The following is a 15,959-nucleotide window of genomic DNA, read 5'->3' as shown; positions in this document are numbered from 1 at the left end:
TCCCAGCACGCTGGGAGGCCAAGCCGGGAGGCTTGCTTGAGCCCAGGAATTCACGAGCCGCCTGGACAACGCGGCAAGACCTCAGCTCCAAACACATTGCACTCTCGTACGCAAACGTAGATCCACGCTTCTTTTGGGGAGAAGAACTGCCCTCCGACACTGCGTCCCGTCTCCACTCCCAGCCCCCGCCTCCCCAAGGCCACTGGCAGCCAGCACACCCGCTCTTGCTCTGGGCCTCAGCCTCCGCTGGCCGCCCTCCCGTCCCAGGACCTCCCCCAGGCCTGTCCGCTCGCTCGTGGCTTCGGGCTCCAAGGCCCCCCGTCCCTGTGGCGGCCAGCCAGGCCGCTCTCCCCAGCCCCGGGTGTCCGTGTTCCCTGACGGCCCCAGAGTCCCCGCAGACTCTGCAGACTCTGAGCCCCGGCCCGGGGCCGATCGCCGAGCCGGAGGCGGAGGCAGTGTGAAGGCTCTCGTCCCACGCCCCTGCACACCCACTCCTGCCCTCCTGCTCCCCAGCCTCGCTCTGACCTATCTCCTCGCCAGCACGTTCCTGCCATAAGCGGGGGGACTTGACCTCTCCGCCCCTGCCTCCACACGGGGCCTCCCAGCCTCCACACCCCGCCAGGCATTCTGCAGGGTCTTCTCCGACAAGCGTCAGACCACCTCCTACACCTGCTGACAACCTTCTCTGTGTGGCCCCTTGGCTTCCATGACAAAACCTGGGCCCTGGACATCGTTGACTGGGCCTGGCAACCCGACCCTGCCACCCTCTGCAGCCTTATCAGCTGCCCCGGAACTGTGTGGCACTCCCTTATCACCATGACGATGTCCCCTTCAGGCCTTGGAGGATGCTGTACCCAGTACCGGGATGTCTTTCCCCCATTTGCTGTCACTTAGGACTCAGCCTGGGCGACATCTCCTCCAGGAAGCCCTCCTGGACTCCCATACTGTGGCCGCCTCCTCCAAACTTCCCCCCGTGCTGCACACACTACTGTGCTGGACCAATCTGCTGTGCTCGGGGCCTGTGTCCTCACTGACCGGGCCTGGCACGGGCTGAGCACAGGGCTGGGAGCCTCACTACCATCTTGGGAGGGAACTGAGGCATGGGCAGGAGCACAGACAGCTCCATGGCCTGGCCAGGGCCGAACTTGGGTCTGGACTGCTGCTCTGGGCCTGGCACCGAGCAGGGGTGTGAGTGGCTCTGCTGACGGGCGGCCTCCACAGCCCGTAGCTGTGAGTTACTGCCTCTCTTCCTGCTGAGTGTGCTGAAGGAGGGGAGGGAGCTGCCAAGCACCCCTCAGCAGCTGCCCAGGGGACAAGGCGCGTCCCTGGCCAGGGACAGCCACAGCAGAGCCCGGAGAGGTGGCCTGGACCCTGCCCCGCCCCCGCCTAGTAACCTAAGCCCCTCTGTCCTGCTGGCACCTGCCACTTCCTTGGCCCAAAATAACTCGGGTCGCGAGGAGGCCTCCCGGAGGCCAGGGGTCCAGGACAGGGTTGGGTTACCGGCTAAGCGCAGACCTTATAAGGGCTCCCATGCCTCCTGATTCAACAGGGTGGTCTGCTGAGTGGCTCGGGACAGTGACCCGGCCTCCCTCACAAGCTGAGACTGAGCAAGGCCTGGGTCTCCTGGCCCCGACCCCAGCACAGCCCTCCCCGTGGCGGGCAACCGGCCAAGGTCCAAACCCCAGCTCTGGCACTCCGCTGTGTGACCTTGGGCAGCCTGTGTCCCCTCTCTGTGCCTTGCCTGCTGCTGCTGGAGAGAGTGCCGGGTGGACTGCTGGGCAGCGCTGCAGGAAGGCCCCGAGGGCCAGCCCGGGGCTCCTGCCAGGAAGCTGGGCAGGGGCCGAGTCTCCCCGGGGCAGCCCGTGTGCCCAGCACCCAGAGCGACACGACGGGGCAGCCCCTCCGAGCACAGAGGCAGCCCTGTCCAGGTCCTCGGGGGCAGGGAGCCAGGTCCCAGCACCCCTTCCCTGGGCCCCAGCTGGGACGGGCCCAGGGCAGGGGCCTGGAGCCCAGGAGTGCCCACCGGGACAAAAGCGTGACTGTCGGGGAGGCTGGGAGGGGCTGCAACACACACACACACACACACGGGCACACACGCGTGCACGGATCCGCAGCGGCACACGCGGCGAGAAACAAACCCAGAGCCCGGGGGATGCAGCACACAAAAAGCGCCGATGTATGGAGGCCACAGCCGGGATGCAAGCAGCCGCACAAAGCCCGGGGTAGACACAACACACCCTGGCCCGGGGCCGCTCCCCCTCCCCACAGAGGCACCCCCGCGGCACACACTGACCTGGGAGGGTTCGGTGGGCGCCGGGGCCAGCGCGCGCCCTGCCCGTCCTGGAGCCGCCTGCAAAGGCCACTCTTTATAAGGCTGTCCGCGCGCGGCATGCCGGGAGCCGCTCCGCGGTGGCAGGGAGGCGGGAAGACGGGAGGCGCCGCGGGAAGGAGGGCGGCTGGCCTGAGCTGGCCGAGGGGAAGCCGGGGCAGCCCCCCGGCGGCGGCGTCCCCCCTCGTGCGCTGCCCTGCACCGCTTGCCCACGTGTCCAGGGTCCAAGGCCAAGCTTTGCGTGAGACGGCTGGAGAAACTGAGGCCCTGGGAGACGAGGCGCTTGGCACGAGATCCCCCAGCACGTTGGTGGCAGGGAGAGACAGCCGGGGGAGGGGAGGACCGGCCGGGATGGACTCTGGGGCTCTGGGTCCCGTCTCCCGGCCCCTCCTCGGACGCCGAGGGCACCGCCAAGCGCCTCGGCGGAGGACAGAGACCACCCAGGTGAGGCGGATCATAAAACTGCAGCCCTGCCCCCCTGGAGCTGCGGTGGCTCCCAGGGAGTGAGCGCTAGGATGGGGGCATGGGGAAGGCCGCGGGCACCCAGAAGGGGCTGGCAGTCGTGGGAGGAACAGCCCCCGCCCCCCGCCGTGCGCCAGCCCACTCCGGCCGGTCTCTGCAGGAGGAATGTGAGGCCGGCGTGCGAAATAGCTTGCCCAGGTTCCCTGGTGGAAAGCCGTGTTTATCCGGCATTTTGCAGAGGGAGGGGCTCAAAAACGTAGCCGGGCAGGGACAGGAGCCCAGCACCATCCAGCTCCAGAACTCACACATCTGACCGCTGGATGACATCTTGACCTTGGAGACGGAAGCCCCAGATGGTGGGGTGGGTTGAGTTTGGGGCTTGTCTTATGAGCACGAGGGAGCCATGGAAGGCGTGTGAGCAAGAGTGTGAGACTCCCAGGAGAGTAAGGCCACCCTGGATGGTGGTGCCTTAACAACAGCAGCCGGGAAACAGGGAGGCCTGGATCTAGTCCCAGCTCTGTCACGGGGGACATCAGGCAAGTCCTTACTTCTTGGGACCTTAGTGTCCCCACCCGTGGGAGGTGGGTGCAGTGGGTCAGAGGTTCTGCATTAGAAGCGGTTAGAAGGGCCCCCTCATGGGCACCTCTGGGGAGAGCAAATTGACTTTATGCATCCGGCCTTGCATGTGCCTTCTACGTACTTCAGTCTGTTTCAGGGGAACACCCACGGACACGCAGTTCATACGGGAAGGTTTTCTAGCGCCAGTAGGGACTGAGTGGGACAGTGGCGCAGCCAGGGTGAGTGGGCAGGGTGTGACTGCTGTAGCCACCCCATGAGAAAGGAAGCCTAAGTTTCTCGAGGCTGGTGGGACGGGACACACAGCGTTGGTAGAAACAGGCAAAATGACCAAATGCACTGGGCAGATCCCCGCTGCAGCAAGATTACTAGGAACACGCAGAGGTGTGTGTGTGTGTGTGTGTGTGTGTGTACAATCTATTCCCAGATTTTCTTTTTTTTTGAGTTGGAGTCACCCTGTCACCCAGGCTGGAGTACAGTAGCCTGATCATGGCTCACTGCAGCCCCAAACTCCTGGGCTCAGGCGATCCTCCAGCCTCAGCCTCCCGAGAAGCTGGGACTACAAACATGCATTGCCACACCCAGCTAATTTTTAAATTATTTTCTAGAGCCCAGGTCTCATGATGTTGCCCAGGCTGGTCTTGAACCCTGGGCTCAAGCAATTCCCTCTTCTCAGCCTCCCTAAGTGCTGGGATTATAGGCATGAGCCACTGTGTCCAACTTTTTTGCATTCTGATGCTGCAAAGTTAAAATCATGTTGTCTTAGGATCAAATGGGTAGCATCCCAGAGCTAGGGAAACAGGACAGAGAGGGCAAATGTGTGCATATGACCTCTTGGTCAAAGGTGACACTTTCACTTCCTGCTTAAAGCTTTCCCACTCTTGGCCAGGTGCAGTGGCTCAAGCCTGTCATCCCAGCACTTTGGGAGGCCGAAGCGAGAGAACTGCCTGAGCCCAGGGGCTCGAGACCAGGCTGGGCAACATGGTGAGACCTTGTCTCTACAATAAATAAAAGAATTAGGCAGGTGTGGTAGCAGACACCTGTAATTCTGGCTATTTGGAAGGCTGAGGTGGAAGGATCGCCTGAGCCCAGCAGGTCGACGCTGGGGTGGTGGCTGGGAGCCTGCCACTGCACTCCAGCCTGGACAACAGAGGAAGACTCTGACTCAAAAAAGGAAAAAACCCCCAAACCTCCCCTCCTCTTGTTTTTCCATATAACAAGCATCTACTCTTCGACGTATGAACAATTCTAACATGGCTGAACCTTGGGGCCCTCACACGGAGTGTAGCAAGCCAGTCACAAAAGGTGGACACTGTGTGATTCCACTTGCATGAGGCATCTCAAGTCGACACTCACAGCAACAGAAAGCAGAATGGGGGTGCTGGGCGGCGGGATGGCGGCTCTTCAGTGGGTGCGGAGTTCAGGTCTGCACAGTGGGAAAGGTCTGGAGAGCTGTTGCACCCCGGTGTAGAAATGCTTAAGGTGCTCAATTTCATGTCATGTGATTTACTTTAACCACAATTTTAAGAATAAAATAAACTTTTAAAATTAAAAAACAGCCGGGTGTGGTAGCACGCGCCTGTAGTTCCAGCTACTTGGAAGGCTGGGGCGGAAGGGTCGCCGGAGCCCAGCAGGTCGAGGCTGCGGTAGCCGGGAGCGGCCACTGCACTCCAGTCTGGGTGACAGAGCAAGACTCCAACTCAAAAATAAATAAATAAATAAACAATCTTAAGTACCTGCTTTAATTATTTTATTTACATATGAACTATGAATTTTTTTTTTTTGAGTAGGAGTCTCACTCTGTCACCCAGGTTGGAGTGCAGAGGTACGCTCACGGCCACCGCAGCCTCGACCTGCTGGGCTCAGGCGGTTCTTCCACCTTAGCCTTCCAAGCAACTGGAACCACAGGCACGTGCCACCACACCCAGCTAATTTTTATTTTATTTATTTATTGTAGAGATGAGGTCTTGCCAAGTTGCCCAGGCTGGTCTTGAACCCCTGAACCCAGGCAATCTTCTTACCTCCACCTTCTAAAGTGCTAGGATTACAGGTGTGAGATTATTTATTTATTGTAGAGATGAGGACTTGCCAAGTTGCCCAGGCTGGTCTCGAACCCCTGGACCCAGGCAATTCTCTCGTCTCCACCTCCTAAAGTGCTAGGATTACAGGCGTGAGCCACTGAGCTGTTTTTTTTTTTTAAACCAATGCTGGGATATTAAAGTTGTAGGATTTTATTTCCCAACTATAACCTAAAGAAAGAAAAAGAAGCCAGGTGCAGTGGCTCACACCTGTAAACCTAGGACCTTGGAAGGTGGAGGTGAGAGGATTGCCTGAGCCCAGGAATTCAAGACCAGCCCGGGCAACTTGGCGAGACCGCGTTTTCACAATATTAAAAAAATAAAAAAAAAAATGGCAACCCCTTCGGGTCCCTTCCCACTGTGGGAGCTTTTCTGTCCTCTCAATAAATCCTGTTTAAAAAAACAAATAGTGACAGAGTGAGACTCTGACTCAAAAAGAGAGAGAGAGAGAGAGAGAGAGGTGGAAGGTATGTAGGGATGGAGGGAGAAATGGAGGAAGGAGAGAAGGAAAAAGAGGGTTAGACAAAGAAAACAGTGGCATGGAGGGAAGATCTGGAAGGTGAAGCCAAACAGAGAGGACCAGGTGATATCAGTCCTCCTCTTTCTGTCTTCTACCATTTTTGCGGTAAGTTGTTTTATGACACCCCCCAAAAAAGCCAAACTAAAAACATAAACATATAAAAATGAAGCCAATTCTGAAAACATATTTGGTTGAAAGGATTACAAGGCTTGAAAGTAAGCCAGCATGTGGGAGGTGGGATGGGGTGATCACTCTGACGTTCACAGCTGGATCCACAGGCCAGCCTGCGGGGGAGCTAGGGTCGGAACTGGGATGCCGTGCTGCCCCAGTGGGCCAGGCTGGTGGAACCACCAAACATCCGCAGGAACAGCTGGAGGCGAGAAACAGTTGGACAGGAAACACTGAGAGGAGCCACTGCTGCCCACCAGGTTTGCAGCTCTGGGGCAGGGCCCTCTGCACAGAGGCAGCTGGGGAAGCGGTGCAGGTGCAGACGCAGGTGCAGGAAGGCCTCAGACAGCGATCGAGAAGGTGGGCTCGGGCCTGGCGGGCGATGGGGAGTCAATGAAGGTTTCGAGCAGAGTGCCGGAGTTCCAGAAGCTGACTTTGACCATGAGTGGACCTGTCTCTGCTGGTCCCATCGGAGGAGGTGAGAGTTTGAGAAGCCTCCCACCCCCCAAAGGCAACCAACACCCTCTTGGTGCCCTCCTGCCGATCTCCCTTCATGCCCACTGGTGTGGGCCACATCCCCATATGCCCATACCCATGTAGGGCTTTAGGACCCCATGTCAGGACTTTGCAAGGAGTCCCTCTACCTCCAGCACCCCCCGGCCACCACCAGCGTGTCTACCTGGCCCTGGGGCCCTGCCTATCCCGCAGTGGTCGCACCTGGCTTCTCCAAGCAAGAAGGACCAGGGCTGTGCCCCCTCAGGCTGGCATTCGTGGCCTTGTGCCATCTGGCCCCGAGCAGTCTCATTTCTTGCTGCTGACGCCCACCGTGGCCTCATGGATTCCACCACTAGGCTTCCACTGGGGCCAGTCCTCCGGTCTGGCCCGCCCGCCCTCCCTCATCAATTGAGCCTGATACAGTGCCTGGCATGTGGCTGCCTTTTTTTTTTTTGAGTGGGGGTCTCACTGTCCCTCAGGCTGGAGTAGTGCAGGGGCACATTCACAGCTCACCACGGCCTCGACCTGCTAGGCTCAGGGAATCCTCCTGCCTCAGCCTCCTGAGCAGTTGGGACCACAGCTAATTTAAAAAAAAATTGTAGAAACAAGGTCTCGCTATGTTGCCCAGGCTGGTCTTGAACTCCTGGGCTCAAGCAATGCTCCTGCCTCGACCTCCCAAGTGCTGGGATGACAGGCGTGAACAACGGCACCCAGCTGTGGCTGCCTGTGTGAATCACAGAGGCACATGCAAGGTGCTGTTCACGCCTCCCACCCTGGTGGTCCGCCATCCCAGCTGGCCCCACTCCCAGGAGAGCTCTTTCCTGTCCTCAGCAGCCCGCCTGCCCTGGTCTCACACAGGCGGCCTTTGTTTGGCCCTGCTCCCAAGGGCATCTTATCTGCCTAAACAGGTTGTAATCTCCAGAGTCAGGACCCTTGTCTCCCGCCAACCTGCAGTAAACAGCCCTTTTGTGGAGAGGCTGGCGGCCACTCAGAGGCCACCCGCTCACGCGCCCCTGCGAGGGCTGCAGCCCCGCCGGCCTCCCTCTCGCTGCGCTTGGCACGACAAGTCAGCTCCCGGCACAGCGGGCCCCAGCACAGCGGGCCCCGGCCCTCACGCCCGGCCAGACCCTGGCTCTGTGGCAGGGATGCCAGTGCCCGCGCCCCTTCCCCACCCCTGCCAGGACCCTTCCTTCCCCCAACTTCTGCAGGCATTCTTCTTAGTGGGGCCCTCCCCTCCCTAGAATCTGAGCTCCCCAGGGCCTGATTGCTGTTGGCCCGGGAGGGCAGGGGGCTCTGCGAGGTGACGCAGTGAAGCCGCTTGTCCAAGGTCACAGAGGCAGGGCGTGGAGGTGGGGGCTGGAGGCAGGAAAAGCCTGGTGGGCTTGGCTCCGCGCCCTCACTCCAAGGGCCCTCAGTCTTCACCCAAACTGCACAGCAGGGGAGGGGCTCATCCAAGGACACTCAGGACACCGGTCATTCACTGGCTGAAAAGGCTGACGACTGTTTTACCGTGAGCTCCAGCCAGAGGACACACAGCGCTGGACCAGAGGGCTGGGCCCAACCCAGGAGACACAGGGCACGAAGTGGAGCTTAGGTGTGTTTATTCCTGTACAAATCATTACAAAACCAAGTCTGGGGCTGCCGCCCCCCACCCATCACCCCAGTGTGCAATGGCTCGCCGCTGGCCTCGTCCGCCTGGCCCTCCCGCCCACAGCCTCCTCCAGGAAGCCCTGCCCTCCCATGCTCCAGAAGAGCAGGGGACAATCACACCCACTGAGGCCCAGCCTTAATAAAGTGCCTACAGGGAGCCGGGAGACAGAAACTCAGCGACACAGCTCCGGCTCCCTACAGCCTTCCCAGGCCGGCTCCAGTGTGGTTGGGTCTCCCTCTCTGGCCCCAAAGCACATCCAGCCGGTGGAGAGCCTCCCATCAGAGGGCAGAAAAGGAGGCCTGATCCTGGAGGAGCCAAGCCCTTGGCAGCTGGGCGGAGAGGCTAACAAAGCAGCTCAGGGGTGTCCCCCGACCCTAGGGGAGTCTGCACAAAGCACCCTAGTTCTCTAGGAGGTGAGGAAGGGCGCCCCAGACTCCCAGGGAGCTGAGCCTCCAGGCAAGGGACAGTGGCCAGGAATCTGGCCTCAAAGAGAGCAGACCCAAGGGTGGCCAGAGAGAGAGGCGGGGAGGCAGGAAAGGGTCTCCGACTCCACTCTAGAACCCGATATGGGGAGGAGGCGGGGGGGGGCTTGTCCAAGGTCACGCAGGGCAGGGACAAGACCCTGGCACCAGCTGGCACCAGCCTCCCCACGATCTCCAGCCACCCCCCAGATGTTTGGGCCAGGCCTCCAGAGACGGCTGCCCCATTCGAGCTCTCTTTCTGCGCTGGGAACTGAGGGGACACCACCACTTTCTGCGCTGGGAGCTGAGGGGGCACACCAGCGCCTTGGGGCAGGACCCCACTGTCCCTGCCAAGTAGGAAGCGATTGGGGCTCGTTCTTGGGGCTCTGAACCCAGGCCTCATGAGAAAGGACACGTCCTTGGCCTCAGACTGACTCCGAAGTACCCCAGACCCTGACTGACTACGCTCAGACCCTGACTGGACGAGAAAGACACCCCTGATCAAGCATACAGACTCCCACATCCCTGATCGGCCAAGAAATGCCCCAAGCCCGGCCTGGCGAAGGACAACCCTCCTCGGGCCCTGACTGGCTGGGAGGCACTCCATCCGGCCCTGATTGGCCAGGAGACGGCCAGGGCGGGGCGGAGAGCCCCCGCGTGTCCCCCGAGGTCCCACAGGCGGGCCGGCCTAGGTCCAGGAGGGGTGGGAGAAGGTGATGCCGTACAGCTGCGCCCAAGACGAGAAGACCCTCTTCTCCGTGATGAAGCGGTGGTGGTTGCCCTTGCGGCTGTGCTCGTTCTGGATGTAGGTGACACACTCGTCCGGCCCCTTGGGCTCGTAGTAGTGGTAGGGCGTGCGCCGCAGGCGGGGCCGCTGGCTGGGGCAGAGCAGACGGGGCTCGTCAGGCCAGGGCGGGCATGGGCAGGGCCCGTGCCCTTTCGGCGCCTCGCCCGCCGCGGGCCTCAGTGGGGACATCCCTGCCCTCTCTGGGCCTCAGTGTCCCCGTCTGCAAAACAGGTGTGGGGTGGACTTGGCTGGCGACCATCCAGCTTTTTTCCCCGAGTCATGGTCTCACTGTCACCCAGGCTGGAGTGCAGTGGCACAATCACAGCTCACCACCGCCTTGACCTTCTGGGCTCAGGCAGTCCTCTCTCCTCGGCCTCCCAAGTAGCTGCGACCGCAGGAGTGTGCCACCACCTCTGGCTATTTTGTAGAGAGGTTTTGCTATGCCACTCAGGCTGGTCTCGAACTCCTGGGCTCAAGCAATCTTCCTGCCTCAGCCTCCCAGAGTGCTGGGATTACAGGTGTGAGCCATCACACCCGGCCCAACTTGTTTTTCTTTTCTTTTTTTTAAATACAGTGGCACCTTTTCCCTTCCCCAAGAGGGCAGCAGTGCAGAGCAGTGGCCAGGACTGTAGGCTCTGGAGCTGGCCCCTCCTTCTACTGTCTTAGGCTGTTTTAAGAACTTAGGCTGCTCATAAAACACCCCCTCCGTGTTTCTCATCTCCCCGCAAAGGCACACCCAGCCAGGGCCTGGTCTTGTCCTGGGAGGGCGCTGGCGAGGAGGCTCACCTGCAGTAGTTGGGGGGAATCATGCCGTAGACGTGCACGTGGTCACACAACTCCACTGCAATCACCATGGTGAACCAGCCAGTGCTCAGCCACGAATGGGACTTTTCCCTGAGGGCAGAGGGGGGTCATGAGGAAAGGCAGGGGTGGAGGCAGGTGGACAGGAACGGCCGCCCCCGCAGGGTGCCCGGAACTCCTCCCACCCGGCCATGGGGCCCCGGCCTCGGCCACCCCATCCAGCCCCACGGTGGGGGCGTGGCCGGTGGCGGAGGGCTGCCCAGACAGAGCAGAGGGTGTGGAGGGGGCACCTTGGAGGGCAAGAGGGAGCAGAGCATGCTGGGGGCAGGCTCTGGGGAAGACGGTCACAGCTGGGCAGGCTGGGCGTGACTATGACCGCAGAGCATGCCAGAAGCTGCTGTGCCCGTGCTAGAAGCAAACTCCCACGGGGGCCCATCGGAGACGGTCACACTGGAGGACTGTGGCTCAGAGCAAGGCCAGGAGGGGCAGCTCAGGCCTCGGGCTGTGCAGCCACCGCAGGTTACCAGCCACGTGTGGTTACCAAGCACTGGACACATGGTTGAGACATGCAAATATGCACTGGGTTGCTTAGACAGCATGAAAAAAAGGGCTGGGCGTGGTGGCTCATGCCTGTTATCCCAGCACTTTGGGAGGCCAAAGTGGGAGGATTGCTTGAGCCCAGGAGTTCGAGACCAGCCTGGTCAACATAAAAAGAACTCATCTCTACAAAAGAGAGCCAATCAAAAAATTAGCTGGACATGGTGGCGTACACCTGAAGTCCAGCTGCTCAGGAGGCTGGGGCAGAAGGCTCACCTGAGCCCAGGAAGTCAAAGCTGTGGTGAGCTTTGACTGTGCCACTGCACTCGAGCCTGAGTGACAGAGGGACCTGGACCCAAAAAACAAACAAAAAGAGAAAAAGAATGTAGGATATGTCATTGATAATATTTTGATACTGATCGCATATCAAACTGCAAACATTCTGCACATATCTGGTAGAAGGTAGTTCTTTGAAATTTGTTTTTGAGTCGGAATCTCACTGTCACCCAGGCTGGAGAGCAGTGGCACGCTCACAGCCACTGCAGACTCAGCCTGCTAGCCTCAGGTGATCCTTCTACCTCAGCCTTCCAAGTAGCTGGAACTATAGGCACACGCCGCCACGCCCGGCTAATTTTTGATTAATTGATCCCTGGGCTCAGGTAGTCCTCTCGCCTCTGCCTCCCAAAGTGCTGGGATGACAGGTGTGAGCCACCATGCCCAGCTGAAAAGATTTTTAAGAATAAACCTCTAGCAAGACCAACAAAGAAAAAGAGAGAGAAGACACAAATCACCAAGAATAAAAGAGAGGAAATCATCACAGGTCCTGTAGACATTAAAAGGCTAATAAGAAAACTCCACGAATAACCACATACATTCATTTGACAACTTACATGATATGGACCAATTCATTAAAATCTACAAACTACCAAAACTCACTCAAGATGAAACAGATAACTCGAATATCCTATAACTATCAAAGAAATTGAAGCTATAACTTAAAACCTTCTGAAAAAGAACTCTCCAAGCCCAGATAGTTTCACTAGCAAGTTCTGCCAGACATTTAAAGAGAAATAACTTCAATGCATACAATCTCTACCAGAAAGTACAAGAGGGAACATTTCTCAATTCATTTTCTGAGGCCAGCATAACTCTGATGCCAAACCAGGCAAGACAGTAAAAACAAATCATCACCTCTCATAAACACAGACACAAAATCTCAACAAAATATTAGCAAATCATATCCATATATATGGTGGGAGGTGGTGTTTTGAAAAGGTTTTTAGAAAATAAACCTCTAGCAAGACCGGCAAAGAAAAAGAACTGGAATAAACCTCTAGCAAGACATATCTATGTACATGTAATATATACAATCACAACCACGTAGAGCTGATTCAATGTCCCCAAATCAGCCGATATCCACCATATCATGAGTCTTAAGAAAAACTACATGATCATATCAATTGCTGCAGAAAAGCAGTTGATAAAATTCCATTTCCAGTATTGATAAAAATTCTCAGCCAATTAGCAAGATAAGGGAACTTCCTCAACCTGACAAATGGTAGCTACAAAAAACCTACAGCTAACATCATATTTGATGATGAAAGACTGAATACTTTCTCCTTAAGACTAGGACCAGGGCAAGGATGTCTGCTCACCACTTTCAACACAATTCAGCATCGTACTCAAAATCCTAACCCATGCGATGAAACAAGAAAAAGAAATAAGAGGCAGATTGGAAAGGAATGAAACTGTCCTAATCTGCATACAAATGATTATCCACCTAGAAATCCAAAAGAATCTACAAAAATCTCCTGGAACAATTAAGTGGGTTTAGCAGAGTTACAGGATACAAGGTCAACACACAAAAATCAATTTCTATAAACTGTTTCTATATATTAGCAGTGAATCACTGGGAACCAAAAAAGTTTTTTAATGCCATTGTAATGGCTCCAAAGATTTTTGAATGTTTAGATATAAATCTCACAAAATATGTATAAGAGCTATATGTCAAATATTTTGGATCAAATAAAATAATATTAAAGTTAATTTCACTACCTTTTTTCTTTTAAAGACAGGGTCTCTCTCTGTCGCTTGGTCTGGAGTGCAGTGGCACAATCATAGCTCACTGCAGCCTCTGGCTCCTGGGCTCAAGTGATCCTCCCCCCTCAGCCTCCTGAGTAACTGGCACTACGGGTGCACAACACCATGCCCAGCTCATTTTTTTTTTAGGAGCTGTGACTCACTGTGTTGCCCAGGCTGATCTCAACCTCCTGGCCTCAAGTGATCTTTCTGCCTCAGCCTCCCAAATAGCTGGAGTTACAGACATAAGCCTCGACGTCCAGCTGCTTACTACTTTTGAAATGTGACTACTACAAAAATTTAAATTACATACGAGGCTCACATTCTATTTCTTTTTTTTTTTTTGAGTTGAAGTCTCACTCTGTCGCTCAGACTGGAGTGCAGTGGCCGCTCCCCACCACCGCAGCCTCGACCCGCTGGGCTCCGGCAATCCTTCCGCCTCAGCCTTCCAAGTAGCCGGAATTACAGGCGCACGCTACCCTGCCCGGCTGATTTTTTGATTTATTGTAAAGATGAGGTCTCGCTGCCCAGGCGGGTCTCGAACCCGCGGGCTCAGGCAATTCACTCACCTCAGCCTCCCAAAGCGCGGGATTACAGGCTGAGCTACCGAGCCTGACTACATTCTATTTCTTTTGAGCAGCACTGGCCTTGCTTTCTAGGGCGATTAGTCACAGCAGGGCATGCTGGGAATGAGGTATCCCTAGAACAGAGCATACTGGATGCGGCATGTGCTTAAAGCGAAACATGCTGGGAATAGTCAAGACTTCATATCGGGCGTGCTACAGGGTGCTTCTCTCAGAAAGACGCTAGGAGGGCCAGTGCAACCTTGGAGCAGAGCGTGCCGGGAGTGCTCTCGTGCCCTCAGTGCGTGCTGGGAGGAAGCCCTTCTGGGGAGACCAGGCCACGCACAACGTGTTGGAAACGCCCCATGTTAACAGCTGGACACAAAGAACTCCCGTGGGAAACCTGACCAGAGACTGGCAAGGAGGGGCCACACCCTGAGAGCAGTGCATGCTGGGAGCAACAGGCCCCCTGGGCTGGGAAGTGCCGAGAGGGAGCGCAGGGCTGGCCAGAAGTGGTCGGCGGGAGGCTGGTACCTGTCCTTGCCTGTCTCACCCCGGAAGAGGTCGTCAAATTGGCGCATGCGGGTGGGAGAGATGGCGTAGGCCTCCAGGTTGGGGAAGGCCAGGCCTGCCCGCTGGATGACGCGCACGAGGCTGCCCTGAGGCTTCTGCATCTTGTTCGGGGGGCCCCAGAAGATGAACACGGTCTCGGGGGTCCGGTTGACGAATTCCTGGGGCCTCCTCAGCACCCGGAACACGCTGGAATGGGCCACCACGCGGAACGTGGTCTTATTGCCCACGTCGGCCGAGTAGCCTGTGGTGGGAGCATCGTTCATGCGGATGGTACACTCTGCCCGCTCGATCTCGGGGCCGAGCTTGGTGCCCAGCAGGTGGCTGGAGCTGCTGACAATCACACACTGGTGGCAGCGGGAAGGCAGCGTCTAGGGGGCAAGGAAAGGTGACACTACCGTGGCCGCTCTGTGCCGGGCCCTGTGCTCCACACATTCGGGGCTCCTGGAGTCACAGACTATTAGGTTCTTTTTTTTTTTTTTTTGAGTCGGAGTCTCACTCTTTCGCCCAGGCTGGAGGGCAGTGGCATGCTCCCGGCCACCGCAGCCTCAACTTGCTGGGCTCAGGCAGTCCTTCTGCCTCAGCCTTCCAAGTCGCTAGAACTACAGACGCACACCACCATGCCCAACTAGTTTTTGTGATTTAGTGTAGAGATGAAGTCTCACTAAGTTGCCCAGGCTGGTCTAGAACTCCTGGACTCACCTCCTAAAATGCTGGGATTAGAGGCGTGAGCCACGGCATCCAATTTATGTGCATTTTAACGACAGGGAGACTGAAGCCCATGCATTCAACGTTCAGTTCATATTTAGAGCAAGCTGGCTAACAGCCAAGAACTGAGCAATGAGCAAAACAGGGCTGGCCCAGCCTTCAGGAAGCTTGCAAATGGGGAGACAGACAGGAACAGTAAGTAACACGCCAGGAAAAACAAACGGGGGCAGGTGACTAAGAGCGACTGGAGTGGGGCTCCTTTGGCAAGGTGGTCCAGGGAGGCCTGAGCTGAGGCAGAGCTGGGCTGAGACCCAAAGGATGAGAAGCGCCCACCTAGGGAAACGCATCGAGGCCGGAGAAGTAGCTAACATGAGGCTCGAGATGGGGCCACTGCGGGGGTGTGGAAAGCCAAAGAGGCCGCTCAGGGGGACAGAGTCAGCCAGCGGGGGAGAGAAGCTTACGTGGCCGAGAAGTGCAGTGCCAGGCCTTGAGCCCAGGGGCCACAGCTCCCCGGCCCTCCCAAAAGGACATCTCCCCGAATGCACCCGCGACATTTCCTCACCACATGGAAACACCAGCGTGCTAATAGGGAGGGTGTGAGAGCCACTCTGGGTGACATGAACAGATTGGAACCACATGCTCTCCGGGATCTATTTTTTGCCTGTGGGATTCCCATCCACCCTTCCAGGCTAAGCTCAAACGCCACCTCTCCGAGCCAGCCTTCCCAGAGCCCTTACTCCGAGATCCAGCAGCACATCCCACTCAACGGACGGTTCTTCCCACGTTCCTGTGCTCTGGTTTTGTGGCTTCCCCATCAGGCTGGAAGCACAACCCAGGCTCTGCCTGCTCCCCGTCCACATCACCCACATTCAAGCGGTCCCACTTTTATTCCTCTTTCAAGGGTTCTTAGGTGGCCAGGCGTGGTGGCCATGCCTGTCCTCCCAGCACTCTGAGAGGCCGAGGCAGGAGGGCCGTGTGAGCCCAGCAGTTCAACACCAGCCTGGGCAAAAGAGCGAGGCCTTGTCTCTACAAAAAAATCAAAAAGCGAGCCAGGTGTGGTGCTGTGCACCTTAGTCCCAGTTACTCTGGAGGCTGAGGAGGGAGGATGGCCTCAGCCCGGGAGGTCGAAGCTGTGGCAAGCCACGATGGTGCCACTGCACTCCCGCCTGGGCAA

General features: G+C 57.3%; 1 protein-coding gene across 1 annotated transcript; it reads right to left on the bottom strand.

The window, feature by feature from the left end:
* Positions 1-9,301: 9,301 nt before the first annotated feature.
* Positions 9,302-14,490, bottom strand: ST6GALNAC6 (ST6 N-acetylgalactosaminide alpha-2,6-sialyltransferase 6). Its single transcript, XM_008072006.2, has 3 exons — positions 14,042-14,490; positions 10,314-10,421; positions 9,302-9,618 (listed from the first exon to the last, which is right to left on the bottom strand). The coding sequence occupies exons 1-3, from the start codon at positions 14,341-14,343 to the stop codon at positions 9,429-9,431; spliced, it is 600 nt and encodes a 199-aa protein (XP_008070197.1). The 5' UTR covers positions 14,344-14,490; the 3' UTR covers positions 9,302-9,428.
* Positions 14,491-15,959: the final 1,469 nt, after the last annotated feature.

The sequence above is a fragment of the Carlito syrichta genome, unplaced genomic scaffold (assembly GCF_000164805.1).
Source record: "Carlito syrichta isolate Samal-C Ts95f unplaced genomic scaffold, Tarsius_syrichta-2.0.1 Scaffold113644, whole genome shotgun sequence".
Classification (NCBI taxonomy): Eukaryota; Metazoa; Chordata; class Mammalia; order Primates; family Tarsiidae; genus Carlito; species Carlito syrichta.
The sequence above is the reverse complement of the archived record's forward strand: the minus strand, read 5'-3'. Positions and strand labels throughout refer to the sequence as shown.

What these genes read in the sequence shown, in the direction of transcription:
- ST6GALNAC6 (XM_008072006.2), bottom strand. Translation starts at nt 14,343, where the DNA reads ATGAACGATGCTCCCACCACAGGCTACTCGGCCGACGTGGGCAATAAG. An exon ending in GGTGAGACAGGCAAGGACAG is followed by an intron (nt 10,422 to 14,041) that starts GTACCAGCCTCC and finishes CTCTGCCCTCAG; the next exon opens with GGAAAAGTCCCATTCGTGGC. An exon ending in ATTCCCCCCAACTACTGCAG is followed by an intron (nt 9,619 to 10,313) that starts GTGAGCCTCCTC and finishes GCTCTGCCCCAG; the next exon opens with CCAGCGGCCCCGCCTGCGGC.